General features: G+C 36.3%; 1 protein-coding gene across 1 annotated transcript; it reads right to left on the reverse strand.

Moving 5' to 3' along the window:
• Positions 1-109: 109 nt before the first annotated feature.
• LOC134839269 (MAP/microtubule affinity-regulating kinase 3-like) lies at positions 110-23,776 on the reverse strand. Its single transcript, XM_063854767.1, has 9 exons — positions 23,054-23,776; positions 20,218-21,919; positions 19,372-19,497; positions 17,121-17,273; positions 4,468-4,533; positions 3,925-4,044; positions 3,354-3,498; positions 2,155-2,455; positions 110-1,857 (listed from the first exon to the last, which is right to left on the reverse strand). Exons 2-9 carry the CDS (start codon positions 21,124-21,126, stop codon positions 369-371), a joined length of 3,309 nt encoding a protein of 1,102 aa, XP_063710837.1. The 5' UTR covers positions 21,127-21,919; positions 23,054-23,776; the 3' UTR covers positions 110-368.
• Between the last annotated feature and the right edge of the window lie 2,013 nt (positions 23,777-25,789).

Genomic DNA, 25,789 nt, shown 5'->3' on the forward strand with positions numbered 1-25,789 from the left:
TAGCGTCGGTTTTTTTGTTTTATGGTACGATAATTAATTCAGACAAAAAGTTCCAGCGAATTGAAAAGATAATTTGCGTCATTAATTTTTTATCAAATTTAGCCGTGATAATTGTTGCTTGTTTTTATCTCTCGTTAGTTTTTTTTTTAACTCGGCAGGCATATAAGTGATAAGCAAAAAGTCGAAAGTCAGACAAGCTCGGAACTACTCGGCTAATTTTTTCTGCTATTTCTTTTTTCATTGAAGGTTTCAGAAGTTTAAATTTCTCTTGTGCTTTTTTTCTAGAATTTGGAACTTTATGCGTCAATTTGATTGAATTTTAAGGCACTAAATGGTTTTGGAAGATTTTTTTGTGCAGGTATTTTCAGTCATCGCTTTGATGAAAAGTAGTTTTTAGTCTCTGGTTTTGTGGCCATGCTCAATGCACGCTGGATCGAGTGGCGCAATTCGTCTGTCGATTCTTCATCCGACGTAATATTTGTTTCTCGAACTTTAACCGACTGACTGAAGTTCACGGGCCGACGATTCATGCCGGATGAGGATTTCGGTTGGGATCCGGCCCCGTTTGCAGTTCCTGGATACCGTCTAAGGTCCTCGTGGGATCCATCGTCAGTCGCGCTTTCATCCGGAGGCTGAGCAGCTCGCCGAAAGCTTGTTCGTCGCGAGAGCGGTCGTCGCTCGTGAATGTCGCTTATTCCCATTTCCCGTTCGCGTCCCGAGTATGGCACATCTGAGCTTGAGTAGTAATCAGACTCATCGTCTGTGAATTTAGAAGACCTCGTCTTATTTGTCAATTCGTATCGATTTATAGCCATTGATTTTCTTCCACTGCTATGTACTGATCCTGCCAGGCTGGAGTTAGAGTTTTTGCTCAAGCTTTGTTCGCGTGTTCGAGAGCTTTTTGAGTTTAGAGACATTAAAGGTGAATTCACCTGCGAGGATTGCGCTCGATCTAAATTGTACAAACTCGACCTGCGTCGTAACGTTGCAATTGTTGATAGTGCGACATCATTACTTAATTGATATTGGTTGTTATTTGAGTTTGTTATGTTTGAGATTCCGGTATAACCCGGAGGCACTGTTTTCTGTCTCGAAAACGAACTTCGTCTTGAAGATGAAACCGATCTCTGACTCGATATTGAACTAGCACCACTATGTATTAAGCTATGGCCAGAAGAATTGTACTGCTTGCTGTCCAAAGCTGACATTACACTCGAAAAAGATCCCCGTCTTTCTCTTTCTGACCTACTCGATGTTGTCAATGCAGCAGCGCATGTGGATCTTCTGGAAGATCCTGAAACCCCTGTTTTGCATCCCGGTAACGACGAAGTTTCCATGGCACTGTTTTTTATTGCAGATGATGACATCGTCACGTTCCTAATCCCTCTAGGTTGGCGTCTCTGAGAAGTACCGGAACTCAAACTTGCTGACGTTGGGGTTCCAGAACCCATGCCGTGGTTTGAGTTCCTCAACGATGACCCGTCACTCCTCGGCGCCATGCACATATCCACCGGTTGCGTTGTTTGCAGCAAGTTTGACCTTGGATACATTGACGCATTCGGTTCTTCTTCCTCTTCCAAAACGCATCCCGAATCATTGCCTTCATATTTGTGCTTTGTCCTTCGCTTCACTATTCCTCGCTTGTTCACGATATCAGAGTCGGGTTCCATCACTCGCAACGAGTTCTCGAGACGTGGAAGCGCATTTCCTAATATGGAAACTTGTTCCGAGAAGTCGATAGTTTCGGCCTTGTAAATACTGACAAGGTTCGGGAAAATTTGAGTATAGGATGATACTGAAGTTGATTTCTGACTTGCCCGGCGTTTGTAAGAGCCTCGTCGGTCTGCGGCGTCTCCCCTAAAATTAAATCAATTTCATTTATTTTGAGAGGCGGTTGTGAATTAAGTGGACCGGAATCAAGAAACTCGTCTTTCGAAATCCCACCATGAGCAGCCGTGCTTATTGCTTACGGCGTTGAAACAGTTTTCATTTCAGCTCAGAACAAAGCAACACAGGCAGAAGTCGTTAGGGTATTTTTTAAAAGATACTGCGGGTATTTTAATGATAAGAGGGTAACTTGATTTTCATCAATGCTGGAAATTTTGTCCTAATTTTTTTCTAATCATATAACAACTAGAAACGTTTGTCACTGACCTTGGCCGTGTAAACATTGACTGCGTCTTAATTCCATTTGACTTGGCCGGCAATTGACTCACAGCTCCGCCTGCAGACGTCACAATGTTCTGGTTTGATGATGATGAAGATGACGAGGAGACTGTGTTGTTGTTGTTGGTGGTGTAGGCTCCGCTTAGTATGTTAGCTGGACTGTTTTCTGGTAGGTGTGTCACTGGTAGGTTGTAGCTCACATTCATCCACCAGTGGTGAGCTATGTCTTGAATTGTACCTCTCTGAGCTGGATTGGGTCGAAGCATGATTCCAATCAGGTCACGCGCAGCTGAAATTAATCCAGCTGTGAATTTCCCACAAATAGTTCTGAGTCCAGTATTCGAGAGAAAATTTCTCGTTTTTGTTACGACCACTTTACGAAGTTTGAAGGACCTGTGGCATAAGGTCTGTTTTTTTTTGCAGCCGATTTTGACGTAAAGTGCTTTGACGTAAAGTGCTTTGAGGTAATATGCTGCTTCATGTGAAAGCTTTTTCAGTCGTGATTAGGATTTTTTCTAATTCTGAAAAATATGTGTCAGTGTTGAAAAAAAGTGATATGTATTTTTCGTTGTTCACACTTATGTTTTCCAGATTTGAAATAGACAAAATTTTCAATCTTATTCTTGTGGAATTATTAAAGCATTTTATCTATTAACTGGTTCATATGGCTCATTAATTCATTCATTCGCATCTCACCAACTGAAAAATAAACAACGAAAGGCTCTAAAAAAGTTTCTAAAATATTTGTTATTCAAGTTCGCGTGGTCCAAACTGCGTGCTTCTTGCACTGTATCCAGCTACCCTTTTTAACGCAACAAAGAACGTTTAAAAATGAAATAAAATTTCCGTCTCTTATGATTTGAGTTTTATTTGTAAAAAAAAGGGGGTCTAAGAAGTTCAGTACTCTTAACTGACAACCTTTAAGAAATGAACAACGTCAAAAACAGTAGCAGATCTTTAAGCAGAACGTTTTCAGAATTCCATTTAACTTGCACTTATGCTGAGTTTTCTTGTTGTCCAAAGAAACCGGCTACCAATTTAATATAGCATAATAAACTCACACGTGCATCGTTGCTGTTGTGTATTTTGACAAAAAATACCAAACATAATTACATGCAAATTTTTTGCCAATTAGAAACTAAAGCATTTAGATTTGGTACTGAAAATTTCATCAATGTGTGACTCACTGGAGGGTTCGGGTGGCTCGGGGTACTCGGCCTTGATGATTTTGCGACATAGCTCGGCCAGGTAGTTTGTCCCATCAGGGGCTTCGAATGGCATCTTGCCATACACCAGAATGTAGAGAATTACTCCCAGGCTCCAGCAGTCAATCTGAAAGAAATTTGAATTCAGAGTTTTTAAGTCAGCTATTTTGGTTTTGTGACCTCAGCAGAAACTATAGCATTAAAAATTTATTAAGTCGTGCTTATCATTCAACATACGTCCGTCCTGGTCCAAAAACCGGCTCTTTTTTCTCCCACCATCCCCTACCTCTCACCCTCACCTGCAATTTTTTAAGAGAAACTTTTTTGTTCAAATTGTCCGATTGTTACAAAACTTGCGGACAGGCTATGGGAGATGTGGGAAGCCCAAAAACACTTTAGGAAAAGCTGTTGGGTTTGGTTTGTCGTTCAAAAATGAATAGCGTAAAGAATCACCAAAGGAATCCTCTTCGCACGCTACTGGCGGAGCAATTTCGGAACGATGAATTAAAAATGACCGAACAGTTTGTTTTCTGGAAAATGGTCTTAATGTTACCTCTGGTCCGTGGTAAGGTGTGCCAGTGACTATCTCTGGGGCTGCGTAGAGGGGACTCCCACAGAAAGTGGTCAGGTAGCCGTCGAAGGTGAAAGGACTGCTCAGCCCGAAATCAGCAATCTGGAACAATTTAGTCAGCATCAATAATATCAAATTTTTTCCCTCATTTAGACAGAGCATATAGCAATAGCTCTTCTCATAAAATTTCAGTTTTCAATAGTTTTAAATGTCGCGTTTAAATGGAAAAGCTGGTTAAAAAATAGTCACTTTTAATATTAAAGCGCCTAACTTTTTGAGCTTTTTGGTTCTCGCGTTTTCTTGAATTCGCCTACGCTGATTTAAAATTCTTACTTAAATAAGTTTTCAAAATTCAGTTGACTGAACTATCAAATAATGGTTTCATGAAAGGTTGTTCAATATATGAATTCCGAGCATTAAATTTTTTGCAATTGACTTATTTTATTTCAATCAAAAAATAAGATCAGTGGAAAAAAATTTTATGGTCGGAGTTAAATAAACGAAAAGAGTAGGAGCTACACTTACTTTGACATTGATATGTTCGTCCAAAAGTATGTTTTCCAGCTTCAAATCACGGTGTGCAATCAATTTCTAAACAAGCAATATTGTGAGCATAAGTGAAAGGAAAAATCAACTATCATTTAAATTTGAAAAAAAATAGATCGAATCAGATGAATTTGAATCTTTGATAAAAACTTGAATCAGTTTAAGCAAAAACAAAAAAAAATGAATGTAGGAAAATTGCAATTGGGGTTTAAAAGTCATGTTAATAAAATTTCGTCTATTTTTATTGTTTACTGAATAAATAAATTATTTAGGCAAGCAGAAAAGATTGAGTGTGTCGGTAGCAGCTATTGGCCCAAAGGAACAATTCACGGTATTTTTTGAAAAAGCTTAAACTCACAGAACATTAAATTTTGTCAAACAACTTTGTGGCTCTATAACATGTTTGTTATTGAGTTTGTCACCAACTAATGAAATAAAGATTGGTTGCAGTGCATTTATTAAATCATTCTTCTCTATCGTTTTCAATCGGGGGTTGCGAAATTAGCCGATAAGCAAATTAGACGGAGGCACTTTAAAGGAAATTAGACGATTTTGCAAAACTGCAATTGTGATAAAATAGACCGAATTGAGAGAAAATAAAATTGTTTGCAGACAAATTGCGTGAGAAAAATAAAATTATCATTACGAGGCCAAACTGTGGACTGGATAGGCGCACAATTTTGTGTCTGTATGTTCCTGGATTCCAGAGACAAGTCTTTAAATAGGTGAAAATTTTGTCGGAACGATCAATTGATAGTAAAGAACAAAAGAAGAAGAAAGGGAGCGTCCTTGTTGCGGAATCCGCCTGCAATGCACAAAATGCACAGTTTGGCCTCGTAATGATTTGCAGACAGTTAGTTTTCGGTGCCCAAAAAATTTAAATATCAATCATGCATAATTTATTCAATTCAAAACTCGCCTGTAATATTTGAATTTGTTATTTTATGTTCATTTAAAATAATTTTTTTGCTAGGTATTGTCATTTTGTTTTTTTTTGTATTTGTGAATCTTGAATCTTAAGAAAAGTTTTTTTTGGCCATTTCCTTTTCATAGCAGTGACGTCTCAAATGCCAGATCTTTAAAAAAAATTCTTCGTCTTATTTCGTTTTTGTAGCATCCGTCTAATTTGCTTATCGTCTAATTTCCTAGGCCCTTTTTCAATCAGTTCCTAATTTATTATGCTAATTTGATTTTTTCTGCGAATTTTTCTGTTTTTCTGAATGCTACGAATGGAAGTTTTTCAAACATATTTTGCATTGCGCAGACAAGCTACAGCTGCCTAACATGTGAAACAATAAAGGAGCTCGGTAAACTGAGTAAAATACTCAAACAGTAGGCTTTGATAGAAAAAAATTCGAATTTGCTTTTTCTAATTTTTGCAAATGTGTGCCTATCACATTCATTCGGTAGAACTTGCATAGCTACCAACTGCCCCTTTTGCCGTTGCTTGCTGTTTTTTCGTTTTAGTTGAATTGAACCACTACACTAGTCTATGAATAAGATAGAAATTGTTTAGTTTTTGCTGTAAACTTGTTTTTGGCCTGTTTCACAGTGAAATGCGCTCTTGAATCAAGTCTAAGGATTAGATGGTTTTTGCTTCATTTTTTTTTGTCTCAATCGAAGGGTCGGATGCTCCAGGTCCAAAATAATTCTTGCTTGTTGCTTGAGGGAGAAGCAACGTTACCCAGCTCAGAAAAATTGCCAAACTAATTGCTTGTAATTCCTAAGCAGCGATGCAACAGCAGTTCTTCGCAAAGAGCTGAACAGCTCGTATCTTGATCGTTTTCCTTGTAGATAAATTTTCTTATCTATTAGAAGTTTGCTTACGGGCCATCTAAACCACAGCGAAGTGACACTCTTCCCAAATTATGCAACCATGATAGACAGTGATTCAGAATCATCCATAAATGAACAGATTCAAGTTAAGTTGATGAAAGTAGATGAGTTGGGCAAAGCAAACAATTTGACTATTGTCACTGAAAGTTTTAAACTGATGGCTCAAAAATTCCTTAAAAACAAATTTTCAAAAAAGGAATACCCTTTAAGCTATTAATGATTTCAAATATTCAGGTCTAGTGATAGACAAGGAACTGAAGTCCAACGAGCATATCTATATCTTATGCTTCACAACAGGAAAATTCAATGTACTACAGTCGCGTTCGGAGCTACTTCTGGGGAAAATCTTTCCAGTTTTATATATCCTACTTGGTGCTTGTGTCTGCACTCGGTCTTTTAATCTGTAGATGCACATTCAGGGAAAATTAAAAAAAAAATACTGATAGCTCAAAAAATGTCCAATGTTATGAACCGATACAAAAATTTGATTTTTCCACTTTTCATGATTGATTATAAATTAAATTAAGTGCTATTTTTTTCATTGAGGTTGGGATTGATTTTTTTTGTGTTGGGATTTAATGGGTGGGATAAATTCAAATACTACAAAAATGATGTTTCAGTCTTCTTCAGTAGAATATTTTTCTATCACTTAATTTGAATTATTCCTTAAGCCATCAGCTTTCGAGTTTTAGAAAAGAAAGAGCATAGCTCATTGTATATCAAGAATTTTTAGCGGTTAGTTGAAAATTTTATAGTTTTTAATAAATTTATTGGACAACGTCCTAAATTTCTGAATTACTTCTGACCTTGAGATTGTGAAATGTAGTTGAAATTACCTTCGATAATTACACAAGCATAGCTTGTGTTATAGTGAACTTTCTGTTTTTCCAACCTAAGTCGAAAATACTGTTGCGACAAAATTTGTTCATTTTGAAAGTGTTCGTTTTGATCCAGCTATTAAGTACAGCCAATGCTAAGGATATTAACACAGACTATTAAATAACAAATAGGACTTTAGCTTCAAGGCATCATGGATCTGTAGCGTAGAAGTAGGGAAGAAGACCAGCAGCAAAATATGAGGGTTCGAACCTGGGCCGGCTCGGATGGTGTTAATGAAATTTTTCGTATACTAGTTTGAATGTGTCCGCTCTATAAATTGAGGCATGTTAGTAGGTAAATTTCTTTTTTTTTCAAATTGACTGGTACTGCTAATGCATCTTATTTGGCTTGTTGTGGTACTGCTTAATGCGTCTTCGCAATTATGTAGAGTCATAATTGGCGTGCGTCATTTATGTAATTTTGTAGACTCAAAGTTTTGCTCATTCAGTTTTTCCCAGTAGCGTTATCGGTCATATTTTTGCTTGTGTATGCGAAGTTCAACTTCGCCTCTGTGTTCAAAATTGCATTTGAACAGTCAAAAGAGCGAACCAAAATGATTGCGCGTTTTCAGAGGTCAGTTCTTTTTATATAACTGCAAGCCCTTAACTTCAGAACAGTTTTCATTTTTCATTCAGCAGCGATCTGACATTCAATTTTTCAATAGCAGAGAACACATAAAACACCGACAAAAAAGGCAAACGCGAAATTTCATAGATCTAATTCTAATAAATTTCAGTTTAAAGGTCAGATTTTCAGAAATTGAAAACTTCCGATAAATTTGTTAAAAGCTATATCAAAGATAAATGTGCACGTTTAAGCCGAATTTTTCTCCGCTTTTACTTAGGTTTTAGAGGTGATTCATGGTGGTTTCTAGAGCTCATATAATTACTCCTGTTAAATTATAAATTTTTTCTAATTTTGCTATTCAATTATATCATTTCAAATCAAAAGCGCGTTAGCGCGCCCAGTGGAGGGGAGCAAACTCCTCTTCCCCCCGTCAAAAAATAAGCAAAATTATTGATGTAGCGCGCTGAAAAAACGAAACTTTTTCTGCAAAATTCTCGAAAATGTCTTTTGTTGGGTTTCGGCAGAGATCGAGATGGCTGATCAAACAAAAACACCGTTGTTGATTCGCTCTTTGTTCTCCACAATTCGGCCCAGTAAACGCATTCATTTTTGCTCCAAATTGGATTCCATTACCCGTCTTTTTAAAAAATAAATTCTTTTTCTTATAAAAAAATAATGCATTTGCAAGGAAATTGAGGAAAAACCAAAATTCAGCCTCTAAGTTTGTTTATCTCAGCCACTTATCGTTTTACTCAGGAAATACTTAAAAATTTTGATTTCTCAATCTTTAAATAAGGTCTCGAAGAGATCAACCACTGCCTTTATGTTGTGTGTGTCGAGCTTGCGGTTGGAAGTTTCATCACAATTTTCTGTGATCAATTGTTGTCTGTTAGCAATCAGTGACCTAAGCAGCAGACACCATCTCCTGACTATTGACCGTAAACATCAGTCTTTTCTCCATTGCATACCCTAACCTAATTACTTATCAAAAGTGCTCTCTAAACTGAAAATGCCCTCTGAAAATTCTTCCTATTTCTTGAGGCAAAGTTTAGTCCCAGGAGTGATGGTTTAAATTGCAATGGTATCGTAATTTAGTAACCTCAAAGCCAAAATAAGTGATCAGAGCTTCTTTCATCAGATGAAGCACGTTTCCTTTTTTGTACATTACCATTTAAAGAAAAAACTGAAAGCCATAGCGCTGCAGTCGATATTTTCCCATTTTTTGGTTAATTTGTTTGTTTGGTAATGGTTTGCACCAGCTACTAAGGTGATTTCTTGATGAAAATACTCGCTACTGTTTTAGAAAAAGAAGACTAACTGTATGAAAAATATTTATTGTTCTTTGGGACTGGTTTCCATTTAACAGGCCCCGAAGATATTGATTGTTCATTTTATTAATCGTTTTGTAAAAAAAACCTAAAGATTTCGGGCCACACGTCTTTTTGCTGGTCGCAAAACGATAACGAGATTTTTTATCAGTCTTGTTCAAAGAAAGGAAATATCGATTGGAAAGATAATTCATAAGACGGTGGGGATTTCTTTGCTTTATGGCGCCGGTCGCTGAGACGCCTCCGGAATTGAATAGTCTCTGATTTTGGAAGTGGCACGCAAGCAGACAGATAACAATACTGCCTTTATTTGAAAGATCACTCTCTATCTGGAAAAATGAACTGTCATTTAACGAGATATGGCCAGGGTTGACTTCATGAAAGTTAGGTTTGCACATGCTTATTATCAAAAACACAGTCATGGGACTAGGAACTTTCAGCTTTAAAATTTCATTCAAGGAAACGGAAGAGCTTTGTTTGTTCGTTCTCGTAACTTGATCAACTTGGTTCATTTTTTAACTCTTAAGAAAAACTCGGTTGTCGTGCTTTTGACGTCTCTTCAACTATTTAGACTTGCGGTTAGCAACCGTTATCAAAAAAGAATAAAGACTTTTTTGCGTGTTAACAACTTGCGGGACAAAATCAAATCAATCATTCCAATGTGTGCCTTTGAGCTGCTAAAATTCTCAACTTCTAAGAATTTTAAGCTTAATTTTTAGCAATAGCTATTACTTATAAATGCTGAATATAGAACTCAACCTTTGCATGTATATGTATAGAATTTTGATTTTATTTTTTTTCCTGATGATTTTCGACTGCATAGTTGTCGATTAAGTAGCTGCTGGTTTTTTTTTCGAATGATAACACCATGATCAAATGACCAACTTAGCATTTATAGGTTTTATGTGGGAAGTAAGTGTAATTTATTTTCTATAAGATTTTTTCACCAAAACTTTCTGTCGGTTTTTTGCTTTTTTCTTACGTCGACTTTAAATCTGTCATCTTCGCTCTTTTTTTCTCAAAATTTCCGGTGTTATTTCTGAAATTAAAGACCCAACAATTTTTGAATGCTAAAATTTAGCCCCACAAGGACTCTCTTTTAATTTTTAAACGAAACTTCAACAGAAGAAAATATTTGCGTCAGAGAGGGGGGAGATTGTTAAGTAGATCCAAACAAACTTTAATGAGATTACTTGCAGCGAATTTTCGAGCAATCAGAAAACAGCAAAAATCGAATTTACATACGACGCATTAGTGTGAATTTACTGTTTTTGTTTACAGGGGTGAAGTTTTTTAGCAGATACAATAGGGGAGAGATTGTTAAGTAGATCCGTAAAAACTTTGATTTTTTTGATAAAATGATTTCAATTGAATCAGTTGAATTGGTGTTTTTTTATGCCTTGAAATTTTTTAACTGACAAATTCTAGATCGCCTATATTGCGCACCTCAACTGAGCTTATTAGAATCAATTCTCATAGAAGTTATGAAACGTCGTATACTTTGAGGAATCAAGCTTTTCTTTCAAAATTTAATCTTGGGTTCTTTTTTGGATCTGTTTTTTAACCAAATTTAGGTGGATTGCAAATTGTTACTAAGCGCATAGTTCCTAAGCGCACAGTTTTGCTATTTATCGCAGAGCCAGGTAGTAAATATTTCAAAAATGTTTTAAATTGTTATTTGCAATTTGCTTTTCATGCAACCCGTTTTCGGCCGGTTAGCTTCATGACTCTCCTTAATCCAAGGATGGAAAATTTCTGGTTTCTTGCTTAAAATGATTTTGAAAAGTCCAAAAAAGTATGGCAAAATTAAATGAATTGAACAGCCGAACTATTGAAGTAACATTTTTTGAAAGTCAAATGGTTTTAATATATTTAATGAGATATATTTAATGAGAGCTTTCAAGTTTCCGAGTGCTTTTCAAAACGTTCTAACCTAATAGCATATGTATCTAACGGCATTGAATCAAAACAGCAAAACGTAGAATATATCAACAGCATCAGTAGACTCAAGTAAAACAAGACTGCTCGTATCAGGGCGAAGCCCTGAAAGTTTCGACTGCCTTTTAACGTTTATGGAGCAGTAATAACATAAACAACATAAAAAAATTAAATGAAATAAAATAGAAATTTTTTCTAAAATTTGAGAAATTTTCTATAAAAATTATCGCCCCACACGCCATATAAAGTACAAAACATTAGATTTTGCTCCTTGTAACAAATGAATTATGGCAAATAAGCTTCTTTCAACCAATTTGGAACGATTTCTAAGTCGGATTAAAGCTGCGCTTACGCGTTAATAGCGCGAATTATATCGCGTGTTAATTGTCCCAAATTGGTCAAAATGGCAATCTTTAAACCCTCAAACCCTCATAACTTTACGAAAAATGATCACAGGTAAAATATTTTTTCAAATTTAAGCTCAGGACAACAATAGCTTTCGAATGATAAAAACAATTCCGTCAAAAATGGCGAGTTAAAAAGTCGAAATTTGTCTGAAGACAAAAAAAAACCCACCCCGAGCTCAAATATTCCGTTACTTTCGTATCGAAAGTCGGAGCAATAAACGAGGGCTACTCTCATGCGCGAAAGACAGAATGGGCCAAAAACTCGTGGGCGATAAACCGAAAAAATAAGCCGAAAGTCGATTTGTAAAATAATCAGTAGCAAAATTATTGATGTAGCGCGCTGGAAAAACGTGATTTTTTTCTGAAAAATTCTCGAAATTGTCTTTTGTTGGGTTTCGGCAGAGATTGAGCTTGCTGATCAAACAAAAAAAAACATTTTAAACGAAAAATCTACCGCCGTCAAAAAAATCATGCCCACGCCTCTGCCTGGAACATTCATAAAAAGACAAAACACTGAAGGCTTCTGCATCAATATGTTGAGTTGAGCGTCTACTGCTTGCCCGGTTCGCACATCGGTATAACACCGTTGTTGATTCGCTCTTTGTTCTCCACAATTCGGCCCAGGAAACGCATTCATTTTTGCTCCAAATTGGATTCCATTACCCGTCTTTTCAAAAAATAAATTCTTTTTCTTATAAAAAGTAATGCATTTGCAAGGAAATTGTGGAAAAACCAAAATTCAGCCTCTAAGTTTGTTTATCTCAGCCACTTATCGTTTTACTCAGGAAATACTTAAAAATTTTGGTTTCTCAATCTTAAAATAAGGTCTCGAAGAGATCAACATATGCCTTGCACATGCTTATTATCAAAAACACAGTCATGGGACTAGGAACTTTCAGCTTTAAAACTTCACTCAAGGGAACGGAAGAGCTTTGTTTGTTCGTTCTCGTAACTTGGTTAACTTGGTTCAATTTTTAACTCTTAAGAAAAGCTCGGTTGTCGTGCTTTTGACGTCTCTTCAACTATTTAGACTTGCGGTTAGCAACCGTTATCAAAAAAGAATAAAGACTTTTTTGCGTGTTAACAACTTGCGGGACAAAATCAATTCAATCGTTCTAATGTGTGCCCTTTAGCTGCTAAAATTCTCAACTTCTAAGAATTTTAAGCTTAATTTTTAGCAAGAGCTATTACTTATGAATGCTGAATATAGAACTCAACCTTTGCATGTATATGTATAGAATTTTTATTTTATTTTTTTTCCTGATGATTTTCGACTGCATATGTGTCGATTAAGTAGCTGCTGGTTTATTTTCCGAATAATAACACCATGATCAAATGACCAACTTAGCCTTTATAGATTTTATGTGGGAAGTAAGTGTAATTTATTTTCTATAAGATTTTTTCACCAAAACTTTCTGTCGGTTTTTTGCTTTTTTCTTACGTCGACTTTAAATCTGTCATCTTCGCACTTTTTTCTCAAAATTTCCGGTGTCATTTTTGAAATTAAAGACCCAGCAATTTTTGAATGCTAAAATTTGGCCCCACAAGGACTCTCTTTTAATTTTTAAACTAAACTTCAACAGAAGAAAATATTTGCGTCAGAGAAATTTTTTTCGATCTTTTTCGAGTTTTTTGTTTATCCCTTTGCTTTTTCTTGGGCGTCACGCTGTTTTCAGTCTTCTTTAGTTCGAGAAAATTGAAATGATGGTTTTTGAGTTTTAAAAAAAAATTTTTGATAGTTTTTAAAAATTTTTTTTGGTTACTTTCTTTCTAGTCTAGTTCATGTAAAACAATAATTCAAAACTCAAATTAATGATCTTTTGGTACATTTGGCACAATGGTAACAAACTAGATTGAGACGACAAAAGCTCAGTGTTCGACTCTTGTGGGGTCTTTTCTTTCAAAGACTGAAAATTTTAGACGTAGTCCTTCTACTTTTTTTGCTTAATTCCCACAGAAATTTTTTTTTGAAAGTTTTGACTTCTAACATTCCGAAATTGAGCTTGTTTTTTTTTGGATTTATACAGCAATTTTATATGTTTTTTTTGGTTCTTTTTTGCTTTTTGCTTTTAATTTCTCGTTTCATTCGTCCTGGATCAAACATATTCCATTTTGATTCGCAAGTTGTGCCAAACTCTGTTTCGCCTCAGAGTTGAGACTTATACTAAAATTTTAAAATTTCGGGGATCTTTCTGAGATACAACTAATTGATAAATTTCAGTTTTTTTCCCGCTAATTAGGGTACCATATTTAGATCAAGGGATATGTCTTTCAAAAAAAAATTAATTTTAGATATTCTTGATTTTTTAAATCATTTTTGTCATTTTCTTATTAAACTTATTTTAATGTTATTGAAAACTTTGATTTCATCTATTCAAATCACGCTCAAAAACAATTTGAGCTAGAACATAAAAAATCCAGTCTAACTTACTGTGCTTTTGAGAAACAACCGGCTGTTCTTGTTTTTTTTTTTTCGTTTTGGTATTTTTCGTTCGATACTTTTATTTTTAAGTTTTTCAACAAATTTCCTCTTATTTTTATTTCAAGTAAAACATATTAGCTAAATCTTGATTGTGTTAAAATTTGTTTGGATCTATTTAACAACCCCCCCCCCTTTTCTTGATAGGGGGAGATTGTTAAGTAGATCGAAACAAACTTTAATGAGATTACTTGCAGCGAATTTTCGAACAATCAGAAAACAGCAAAAATCGAATTTACATACGACGCATTAGTGCGAGTTTACTGTTTTTTTACAGGGGTGAAGAATTTTTAGCAGATACAATAGGGGAGAGATTGTTAAGGAGATCCGTAAAAACTTCGATTTTTTTGATAAAATGATTTCAATTGAATCAGTTGAATTGGTGTTTTTTATGCCTTGAAATTTTTTAACTGACAAATTCTAGATCGCCTTTATTGCGCACCTCAACTGAGCTGGTTAAAATCAATTCTCATAGAAGGTTTGGAACGTCGTATACTTTGAGGAATCAAGCTTTTCTTTCAAAATTTTGTCTTGAACTCTTTTTTGGATCTGTTTTTTAACCAAATTTAGGTGGATTGCAGATTACTACTAAGCGCACAGTTCCTAAGCGCACAGTTTTGCTATATATCGCAGAGCTAGGTAGTAAATAACTCAAAAAAAATTTTAATTGTTATTTGAAATTTGCTTTTCATGCAACCCGTTTTCGACCGGTTAGCTTCATGATTATCCTTATTCCAAGGATGAAAAATTTCTGGTTTCTTGCTTAAAATGATTTTGAAAAATTCAAAAAAGTATGGCATAATTAAATGAATTGAACAGCCGAACTATTGAAGTAACATTTTCTGAAAGTCAATTGGTTTTAATATATTTAATGAGATATATTTAAGGAGAGCTTTCAAGTTTCCGAGTGATTTTCAAAACGTTCTAACCTATTAGCATATGTATCTAACGGCATTGAATCAAAACAGCAAAACGTAGAATATATCAGCAGCATCAGTAGACTCAAGTAAAACTTTATTTTTTATTTGAGGTTTTTTGTAAAAATCATCTCCCCCCACATGCCATACAAAGTACAAAGTGATAGATTTCGCTCCTTGTAACAAGTCAATTATGGCAAATAAGCTTCTTTCAACCAATTTGGAACGATTTCTAAGTCGGATTAAATCTGCGCTTACGCGTTAATAGCGCGAATTATATCGCGCGTTAATTGTCCCAAATTGGTCAAAATGGCAATCTTTAAACCCTCAAACCCTCATAACTTTACGAAAAATGGTCACAAGTAAAATATCTTTTCAAATTTAAGCTCAAGACAACAATAGCTTTTGAATGATAAAACCAATTCCGTCAAAAAAGGCTAGTTAAAAAGTCGAAGTTTGTCTGAAGACAAAAAAACCCACCCCGAGCACAAATATTCCGTTACCTTCGTATCGAAAGTCGGAACAATAAACGAGGGCTACTCTCATGCGCGAAAGACCGAATGGGCCAAAATTTAGTGGGCGATAAACCGAAAAAATAAGCCGAAAGTCGATTTGTAAAATAATCAGTTGCTATTCATTTAAAATGAAATAAATGAAGCAATATTCTGCTTCTTTCATAACGAAACCCTTGAAGTGTAAAAATTGTTCCCTTCGGCGGCGGTCAGTGACAATTTTAAGTCCCTGGAAATGTTTACTTTCTTCCAGATTTTCACGCTTTCTTTCCAAATTTTAGATTACTGAAATCTGGTTGGCTGATTTTTATTTTCGCGCTGTCGGTCTTTCGCGTATGAGGGATTGCACCAAATAAACGACACAGCTCCGCTCGTGTATCAGGGTAAAATTCCAGATGTTTCGACTGCCCTTTAATTAGTCTCGAATAGATTTGAAAGTCGGAACAACACAACTGCTTCTAAAAAGAGCCAAATGATTTGACTGCCCCTACGTTTAAAATTTAAAGTTTAAAATTCTATAAGTTACAAAAGAGTTTCCCCCACAAGCGATGTTAATTTGTAAGTGCTGTGTTGCAGTGTTTTGGGTCTGGTTACGAACTATTAACTAATTTGCCGGCGTTGCTTCGAAAAGCATAAAACTCGACTAGCATAAAAGTTTTAAAATTGAAAATCGTATCGACTATCATAAGAATTCAGACGAAAAAAACATGTTGTCAAAGTTAAAATCATTATACACAAAAAATTACGTAAATCACAATTTTTTCACACATTTCATAATTTGCGCGGAAATCAGTGTTCAGTTGAAGCCATTACAGGTCGATGGTCTGACTGATCACAATTGATGTGATAATTAATTTTATTTTCCTGTTGATTGCCAAATTTTTCAAATGCTCATTTTTCTATTTCTCAGATGTGCAAGTTTCAATTTGAGCGGACTGTGATTGTTGTTTGGTATTTCTCATAAATCAAGCTATTATACAAGTCGACACATTTTCAATTTGAAAGTTTTTTTTTCCGCTGACACTTCATGAAGGAAAATTTTTTTCGCAAACCCATATAATTTCACAACGAAGATCGCAGGTAAATTATATTTTTGGCTTTGAGCCCCGGAAATCAATAACTTTAAGGTGAAATAAAAAAAATTCTATCAAAATTGGCTGATAGTAAAGAGATGTTACTTGAAAATTTGTCCGGAGAAAAAACCACCCCGAGGTCGCGTCACTTTCATGGAAATTTGGAATTTAATTCAATGATTCAATTTTATGTCAGAGTGGGAAAAAAATAACAGAACTTCGTGTTTTGACTGTTCAATATATTGTACCAGGGATGAATCGAGAAACATACGACGTTTTCAGATAAAACTACTCGCGATATTTTTTCGAACTTGACTGAAAACATAATGAATTAGCTTATCTGTGCAGTTTCGGGCAACCTCCGCTGTCCCTCTGAATTTTGGATTATACAAACTTTTTGGGGCATAAATTGACTTTCAACTAAAAAAAATACAGATGTAAGGATTCAGTGAGCGAAAAAAAGGTCATTAGTTCCGAATACAAGATTTATCAGTGTCCAAAGAAGGACAAAGTTATCAATGACGAAAAAACTTAGGCACCTCATTGTTGTTTTTGGGTATCATTCTGGTAGCCAACATCGACCAGAGCGGAAAATTGCAAATTCTTAATCAAGGGAGAACATGCGGCTCCCCGCGAAGAGCTGATCTGTTCTAAAGTCAAGTATTTTTTGTTTATAACAGCTATCGAGGTACTTACGGAGTGACAGTAGAATATAGCGGATACGGTCTGTCGGAACAGTCTACGTGCCTCGCTCTCCGACAGCAGCTTCACCCTGTGCAGGTGTTGGAACAATTCTCCCCCCACCGCACACTCCATCACAATGATGATGGCCTCCTGGTTCTCCAAGACCTGCAGGCACAGCATAAACCAACAATCAATAATGGCATTGAGGCTTATCCGGTAGTGCTGCAGTCCAGCAGTCAAATGATTGCAGCTGAAATTCGCACTTTCACCGCAATTTGCAAGTTGAGCACATAGCTTAATGCTCATCAAGATTGGGCTAGTTTTTTATACAGTCAAATTTCAACTTTTTAACTAAGCGTTGATGACAAATATTTTATTATACCATCTAAAAGATTTTATTGTGTGAAGCTCAGATGTAAGAAAATCGCATGTGATTGCTTTTCGTAAAGTTATGGAGGATATTTAACGCGTGATATATTGTGTTCTTATAACATGCGTAAACGTAGAATTAAACCGTTCACAATTGAATTTAGGATAAAATTTGGTTTGATTTCATGATTAAAGTTGCTAAATACATCTTTTTGTACGTTACGTGACGTATCGGTAATGCTGCTTAAAAAATAAAAAAAAAACTTTTTGTTTTGACTACTCAATTTTATTTTTAAGCAAAAAGTTTTCCTACCCTTTTTGGTGAACGAATCTGAACAATGTTGATTATATTTTAATTGCTCATTTCGACATCTGGTTTTATCCGATTGCTGATTTGCACACGTAGAAAACGTGTCCTAAAATTAAGTAAAATAAAATGCTTGCAAATTGGGTCAATAATTGACCCAACTTGCAATTTTTTTTAATTTCCATGTATTTTTAGGCTGACTAAAAAGGGTTTTCCGAGCTCTCCCAAAGCTTAAAGAGACGCCAAATTTTCTGCGCAGCAGTCAAAATTTTTGAAAATAAGACGCGAAAAGACTTTCTGGAAAATTCTGACCAAAATTTCTTCCTCAAAATAATTAAATATTGGCGACCAAGGTCTTTTTAGAAAAATTTTAGGACCCTTTTTAGAACCAAAAATGGATATCTCAAAATAGTACAAAGAGGTAACCCTTTGGGTCGACAGGGAGTCAAATCCTTGAGGGAAAGGGGCGTCCGCCCCGCCCCTCCCCGAAATCCGCTACTGGGACGATCGTAGACTAACAATGACAAGGGCAAATCCTGTTTAGAGTTTCAGCAGAATTAATATGGTGCAAAAAACTTTGGGATTTTGCAAAACTCAATCTAAATTTCAATTCGAAAATCATTTGGTTTTTTAGTCAATCATAAATAACGCCAAAACTAACTGTTCACTTGCCGACAAAAATATATCAAATTGACCCTATTGTGAGCCGAACAAAGTTTACAAAAAGTATAATCTTTTTGATATAATTTACATAAATTTAATTTGTTTTGGTCAGAAATTTTTTAAACTTTTTGCGCCAGATTTTGGAGATTTCACAAATTTTGTTGGGCTAAGTAAGAGGATTGCTATGATATATTTTTGACAGCTATTGAACCAGTGGCGGATTTAGGGGGGAGGCGGTGGTGGGCAGACGCCCCCCCCCCCCTCAGGGATTCGACCCCCTGCCGACCCAAAGGGTCCCCCCTTTGATACTTTTTCAGAAATCCATTTTTGGCCGACCGACCCTAAAATTTTTCTAAAGGCGCCTTTGGCGCCAATATATACTAACTTTGAGGGGGAGCGCGGGCCAAAAAAAAACGCTATTTTTTTGTCAAAATTTTTCAAAAATTGACCAAAAACTGCTTTTTTGACTGTTTTTTCAAAAATTTGCCTGCGGCGCAGAAAATATAGCCAAAATAGGGGCAAAACAGTGCGTTGGGAGAGCTCGAAAAATCAATTTGGTCGACCTAAAAAAAAAAAGGTCGTCAAAATTTTCGAAATTGCTCGAAATCATACACGGATAAAATTGCTCGAAATCATACCGATATTGCCAAAAATTTACTCAAAAGCAATCTTATAAATAAATAAGAGAGCTTCAAAAAAACTGGAACATTCAAAACAAGTTAAGAAGAGCAAATGACCTATATGGGACAACTTTTGCATGCAAAGGCTAATTTTTCAGACTAAAAATTTATCTGAAGGTCATCTAAAACATCAATTTTGAATGTGAAATTTGCTCTAATTGGCAGATGGCTCTATTTGATTATTTCTCTCTGTTCCATATTTTTGCAACTTATAATACAGATTGGGAGCGTGATTGGAACTGACTTCTCTGATATGTATGATGTTCGGGTGGTGTAGACTGCTCATGATTTCGATCTCCCGCTTGATGCCGGCCAGCTCGTCCGAGTCACACGACAGCAGCTTGCGCAGGTTGATCGTCTTCACCGCAAACTATAACGACAAACTGCTCGTTATTTACAGACAGGAGTTGTTTAGCTAAACTTAAATGAAGTAATTTTGTGCCAAAATATATAAAATATATAGGAATAGGCTTTTCCCGAGAGGTAGCTTTCTGTAATATTACCCATTGATTGATCGATTGATTGATAATTGATACAGGGGCGGATTTAGGGGAGGGGGGCGGACGTTCCCCCCCCCCCCCCTCAGGCATTCGACCCCCTGCTACTTTTTAAGAACCCTTTGGTACTTTTTAAGAAATCCATTTTTGGCCAACCGACCCTAAAATTTTTCTAAAGTCGCCTCCGGCGAAAATATATGCTAATTTTGAGGGGCAGCGTGCGCCAAAAAAAACGCGATTTTTTTGTCAACATTTTCCAAAAAGTGCAGAAAATTTGGCCAAAACAAGGTCTTTTTAGTGCTTTAGGAGAGTTCGGAAAATCAATTTGGTCGACTTAAAAAAAATGTCGTCAAAATTTTCGAAAATTTTTTGAAAATCCGCCTCCCCCCTCGAAAAAATCCTAGATCCGCCCCTGAATTGATATACAATAATCTTTATCATAGTTTGATAGGACTATCCTGAAAACAGTAGTTCGCGTTCGTTGGAGTACTGAAATTTTTCCTGACTCAAGGAAAATACTCACCCAAAATTTCGGGGCGGCTCTCGTGAAATGTTTAAGATGCATAGATAGTTTTTATCTCAAGATCGCTTACCAACTGTTTCGTGTTCACGTCCTTTGTCAGTTTCACCTTCCCGTACGTTCCCACCCCTAGTGGTCTGATCACTTCGTATTTCTTCACAGCCACTGGACGCCCCGCTGCAGACGTACTCGTGCTGCCGGCGCCACCAGTTGTCGTATTCGTCGACGTGTTAGAAACACAATCTGAATCATTGTTCAAGGACAAAGTACTTCCATTCGGGTTTCGGATGCGACCCGAGATACCGTTGGAAGTCGGGCCACTTGCCTCGCTTGTGCTCGAACAGTAAATGTCTTCCAAAGACGTTGCAGGAATTGTAGGGACTCCAATTGGCGTTCCGGAGGGTGATATGCCGACGTTCATGTGTTGGTTCGAAAGATGCGTGAGCTGTCTCTGATGAGCTTGCATCGCGGCGACAGCAACTTGATGCTGACATTGTGCCTCCGCAGCGAGGAGGATCTCGAGTTGGTTAGCTTGAGCGATCTGCGCCAGGTAGTTCGCGTGAACTGCGTCGTATGCTTGCTCAGCACTCGGGTCGACATAGGGCGAGGCCTGAGCTTCCAAAACATGACTCGTTTGCGGATGGTACTGCGACTGCTGCTGATGATGGTGATGATATTGACTAGAACCAGGCACTGTTAGTTGCAGATGATGCATTCCTAGGTCATTCGAGACTACCGAGTTATAGGCGTAGCTCGGGAGTTGGTTTTGACAACTACTAGTCGGATATCCCGAAGGCCACGAGTTATGATGAGTCATCACAGGTGGTTGGTGATGCTGTGCATTGTTTCCGGCAACACCTCGTGCGGCTGTTCCGGAGACAGCGGAGTGTTGCGTGTGGTATTGCGGTTGGATATGGGGGTTTTGGGGAGGGGGTTGACCCCAGTTTGAACTCTGTTGACCTGGTTTGTGATAACCCTGCATTATTAGCGACTGTTTAGTTGATCCCACATCACTGTGGGCTTAAAATCTGTAACTGAAAACGGGAAGTAGTACCAGCGATTGTTGACGTGGCTTGACGTTTTTCCGGCACCATATCCGGATGTTCTTCGTGGATATATACGGATTATGATCATTCGCGGAAGGATGTTAATTAAACTAAAACAATATTAGGACACTTGCGGAATTTTATGATGAATTTTTTAAAAATAATCAAAAATGGTCGAACTGTCAAGCGAGTTCTTCTTGATTTGTGAAGTTATAATTGATGTATGTGGTGGATTTTTAGTGGAATTGACGGGCTTAAGGATGAGGTTAAAAGGTGAAAGGGGGAGCTATATATACAAATAAAGGAACGCGGGGAAAAAGTAATAAGCCCGAGAATAGATTCCTTTATTCGTGCTTTTGAGCCTTTTATTTGAGGTTCGATTTCGGTCCAAGATTTATTGCAAGCAAGCTTTAGCAGATATTTGGTTCGGTTGAGCAGAGTAAGTGCAGGAGTTGAAAGGAGTTTTGTTCAAATGTGGGCATTTTTCGTTCAGCCGGTTAAGTTTTGCCCGCTTGACGCCGCAAGGCAATACACGGAACCGGGGAAGCTTAGGTAAATAAACTCAAGTTATAAGTATTAACTTGTTATAAGTTTGAGGCTAAATTTTGAGAAGTTATGTTTACAATTTGCCCGGTTCCAATCCACGCTAAATGTAAGACTACATTTTGACTCCTTTCGAGAGACTTCAAACTTCTAGAATGGGAGAAATCTTACAAATAATTGCACTTTCTGAGCTCATATACACAAATCTGGTGTGTTGGAGTTTATTTCCCCAAAAATTTCCGTTACCAGCCGGCTATATCAAATTCCAGAGAGAATTGCCGGCGGCCCGTGTGTCCGGGGCAAATTCCTCGAACCCACAGTGGAACAGAGTTCCTGGGAAAGCGGCGCATATTGAATGAGGCCTGAGCTTCTGACTATTCGCCAGTTTCTTAATGCGAAGTGTTGTTCAAATTGGAAAGTCATGTTGGCGCAGCACAAGGTGCAATAAAAGGACCCTGATTGTTAAGATCAAAAATTTGTCCCGTCAGGGCTTTAACTCGGAATCCATGAGGGTATAGTTGTTACTGAACGAAATGTTTTGGATAGAATGCTATATTTCAAGCGAATAGGCGGACCCTCAAATTAGGAAAACTCCAGAGCTAGGATTTATGACAAAACGGGTGCTGATTATTTTATGCAGCTCAAATTTGATAGTCTGAAGCTCCAAATTTTGATATTTCTTCTGAAAATTGAGTTTTCTCGAAAATGCGGAAATAAAATAAATAGTTTTCACTAGCAATAAAAAAATCGGGAAAAAAATTTCTAACTTATTTAATTTAGCCCTGGGTTTCTTGAAAAAGGTTTTGAAACTTCTGGCTTGGATCTGACTTTCATTTCAGCGTGCAAGAAAAACTGGCGCAAGCTGCAAAAGTGTTTGTACTATGGCAGTTTACTATTTATATCAAAAAGCGTTCTTGGATCATTTTTATTTGAAGCGCATTAAATTAAACTTAATATAAGGTTTCAGGCCAGTTTGAAAACAAAATTGAATCAGCTTGAATTGGCGTTTTGCTATATTTTCATTTGGCGTCTGAAAAACAAGAAAATTCAGCCGAAGTTGTCAACTTCATTGCAAAATAACCTGAATTGTTGATAAAAACAAGTGGAAAGTTTGTTTGTTCAGATTCAGGGTTGATCTACCTTCGAAGGAAACCAATTATTTGAGAGTAATGGAGTTTGAAGACAAAAAATCAGCATGTTACCGTCTAAAACGACACACGCCCTCCCCGTCCTCTGCGTGCAGGGCCCTATATTAGCAAAAAGAACCGATATCTTAGCATCAGATTTGTGAATATATCAAGCATTTGTATCCCTACAAACCTCAGAAATCAGTAAAGCCCTCGCCTGTTTTGTAAATATTTTCCGTAAAGAGAGAAAGATAACAGAACCAAAATATTTATGAAAGTGGGTTTAGAACTGAAAACGGGCTAAAAGTATTAGCTTTTGAAAATTAAGAATGGGAAAAAGAGTCTTCTGTTATCACTAAGTTCACTAATGAATGAATTGTAAATTTCTACTTTTTTGAATTCGCGGGGACGATCATGAAATGAATATTTCAAGAAAGAGTTAACGAATACTAATTATAATTCAGAACATTCGCATCATCAATATGCTAATGTACCGTTTTTAGAGCAGCAATAAAGACTAAAAGTTGTGAAAATAAGATAGATTGTGCTGTTTTCTTTTTTTGATAAATTATCAATACAAAAACACGAAGTTAGAAAATTAATCTCTTCCTTGCTCCGAATTGGAAATGTCGATTTAGTAGAATGCTTTGTTTTTTCCGATAATCCAGGTAAGGATGAAAAGAATAAAGGTAGCGTCAGAAAAATCGATTGGAGTGGAAAAAAGTTAGGACAAGGTGGTTTAAAATCAGTCTAGCATGTTAAATTGGCCGCTCTTAGAGCCAGAAGTATATATTGTTATTTTTCACAAGTATCGATTCAAAATCCACAGCTTAAAAAATGTAAATAACGTATATGCCGGAGCTGCTAAAAATGGTATAACACGAGACTCAGTTTCTTATTGCTCTTACCAATGCCACATGCAGCAAATATGGCGGGGATTCCTAAATAAATTTAACCTTCACTCAGGCAAATAATTTGAGCAGATATTCAATTTTAACATTAATCTATCGCTTCCGTAAGCACCACTTAAACATAGCACACGATGACGGAATAATACTTTTTCCATGGTAAATCATTTTTTCCTTACTCCGTACCTGCTAAAGCGACTAGGAGACTTAGTCATGCTGTATCATTAGACACATGCGGCTTGGTTGCATATACCAGCTAAGCAACATGGCTGCAGTTGGAGGTGTTTTGTTGATCCTTTGCGAAAAGGAAAGAGCTAAAATCTATTACAATACCCAATAAAATCACTTCATGTCAAACTTCAAAATATGTCAAAAGTGTATGGTCTTCAACACAAGAACTTGCTACATTTTCAACGCCGTCAAACTGCCCTTACCCCCTCAGACATAAATTCGATTATATCGAAAATCAAATTAACCCTGCCAAAAAAAACCTTAAATTCAATTTCCATCTCATTCTTGCAAAAAATTCAGCAAAATAGAAAATAATTAGAAAATAATTTTGTTCCGACTTTCTTAACAAAAGTAACGGAATATTTTTCTCTTTTTACAGTCTTTTTTATTTTCGTTTCTTTTTTTACAGTCTTTTTCTACAGGAGCTTATTTTTCGATTTTAATGTAAGAGTTTTTTTTAATCTATTGTCCTAAAAAAATAGATTTTCTCAGAAATCACAAATATTTGAGGTTTCGCGGTGTTTTGTGTTTCGATGTTTTTTCATGTAAACTTACTGAAAAAAGTGTATTTGATTTCCAGTGCCGATTTTTGTTATTTCAGCATTTTGAACTGTTAATGTTTCGACTATTTATATAGCTCCCGTGGAAATTGATACCAAATCACACTCTTCCATATGGTAAAAACATACCTTGTGCCTGCTACCAAATTTGTTCAGATAAATTTGCGCCGCAGTCTATACCTGTGAAAATGCCTCCGAGAGGACACTGCATAAATTTTAATAAACTTCACTGGCCGAAATTCCGTTTGGGTAGATAGTTGAAAAGAGAAGATGGGAAATACATGTGAATTGGGGCGGAACTTAAGAGACAACAAAACAAAATATGTAAACAAAGCATAATTAACAAATGCAAAAGTTCAAATATTTTTTCACATTTGCTCCCAAAAAAGAAAACATTTACTTCCATCGCGTAAAAATTTAGAGTCATCTAAAAATATAGCTGCAGTCGAAAAAGGTTCACCCGAAAAAAAAGCTCGGGAAACTTCTCTGAAAACGTATAGCAAGTCAGAAAATTGGATCAAATTATCACCATTAGCGCCATCGCGTTTGAAAGCACAAACAAAAGGAATTAATGATTGCTTTTATGAGTATTTTAAGAAACCAATTTTTCGGAAAATAATTGAATGTAAGGTAATTGGTTACACTGTGGGTAGTCACCACAGAGTAACCAATTATGTTACATTCAATTATTTTGATGAAAATTGGTTTGTTAAACAAACTTCTTCTGATTATCACTAGGGTACCACATTTTTGCTGTTCTTTTATTATGATATCAGTTTTAGCAAAATTGCGGTCATTCTAGTTGTGCGGCAGTGCTCGAAAAATGAAAACTTCGGCTGATCTAAAACGGTCGAATACGTTTTTCAAAATAGCCCCTTCTTAAAAAAATTTGTGCATGTCACTTCTGATAACCCTTGTTTGGTTGACAGGACTAAGTTTTCAAATAAAAACAAAACATAATAGGTTGTTGTTTAAGTGAAACAGAAGGTCCAATCATATTTAAAAATGAAATTTTTGTTGAACTCTTGACAAAAATCGCATTTTTTAAAAAGGTGGCAGCCTTCGCCCTCAACTTAGCCTCCCAGCCAGTTACTCTGGGGTTGAAATTTGTGATGGTGTAGTCACAAATTTGTATTTAAGCTTACCCCTGGAGGGTTTAGGATGTTATAAGATTTTGAAAACTTTTTTTTTGCATTCGAACACATCTAAGTCAAACTAGTTAGCGCCTTA

This window comes from Symsagittifera roscoffensis, chromosome 2 (genome assembly GCF_963678635.1).
Source record: "Symsagittifera roscoffensis chromosome 2, txSymRosc1.1, whole genome shotgun sequence".
Classification (NCBI taxonomy): Eukaryota; Metazoa; Xenacoelomorpha; order Acoela; family Convolutidae; genus Symsagittifera; species Symsagittifera roscoffensis.

Bases quoted from the DNA above. Each gene is read 5' to 3' on its own strand.
- LOC134839269 (XM_063854767.1), bottom strand. From the start codon at position 21,126: ATGCAGGGTTATCACAAACCAGGTCAACAGAGTTCAAACTGGGGTCAA. The intron at 19,498-20,217 runs GTAAGCGATCTT...TTGTCGTTATAG, and splicing joins ACGTGAACACGAAACAGTTG to TTTGCGGTGAAGACGATCAA. The intron at 17,274-19,371 runs GTCAGTTCCAAT...CTGTGCCTGCAG, and splicing joins ACATCATACATATCAGAGAA to GTCTTGGAGAACCAGGAGGC.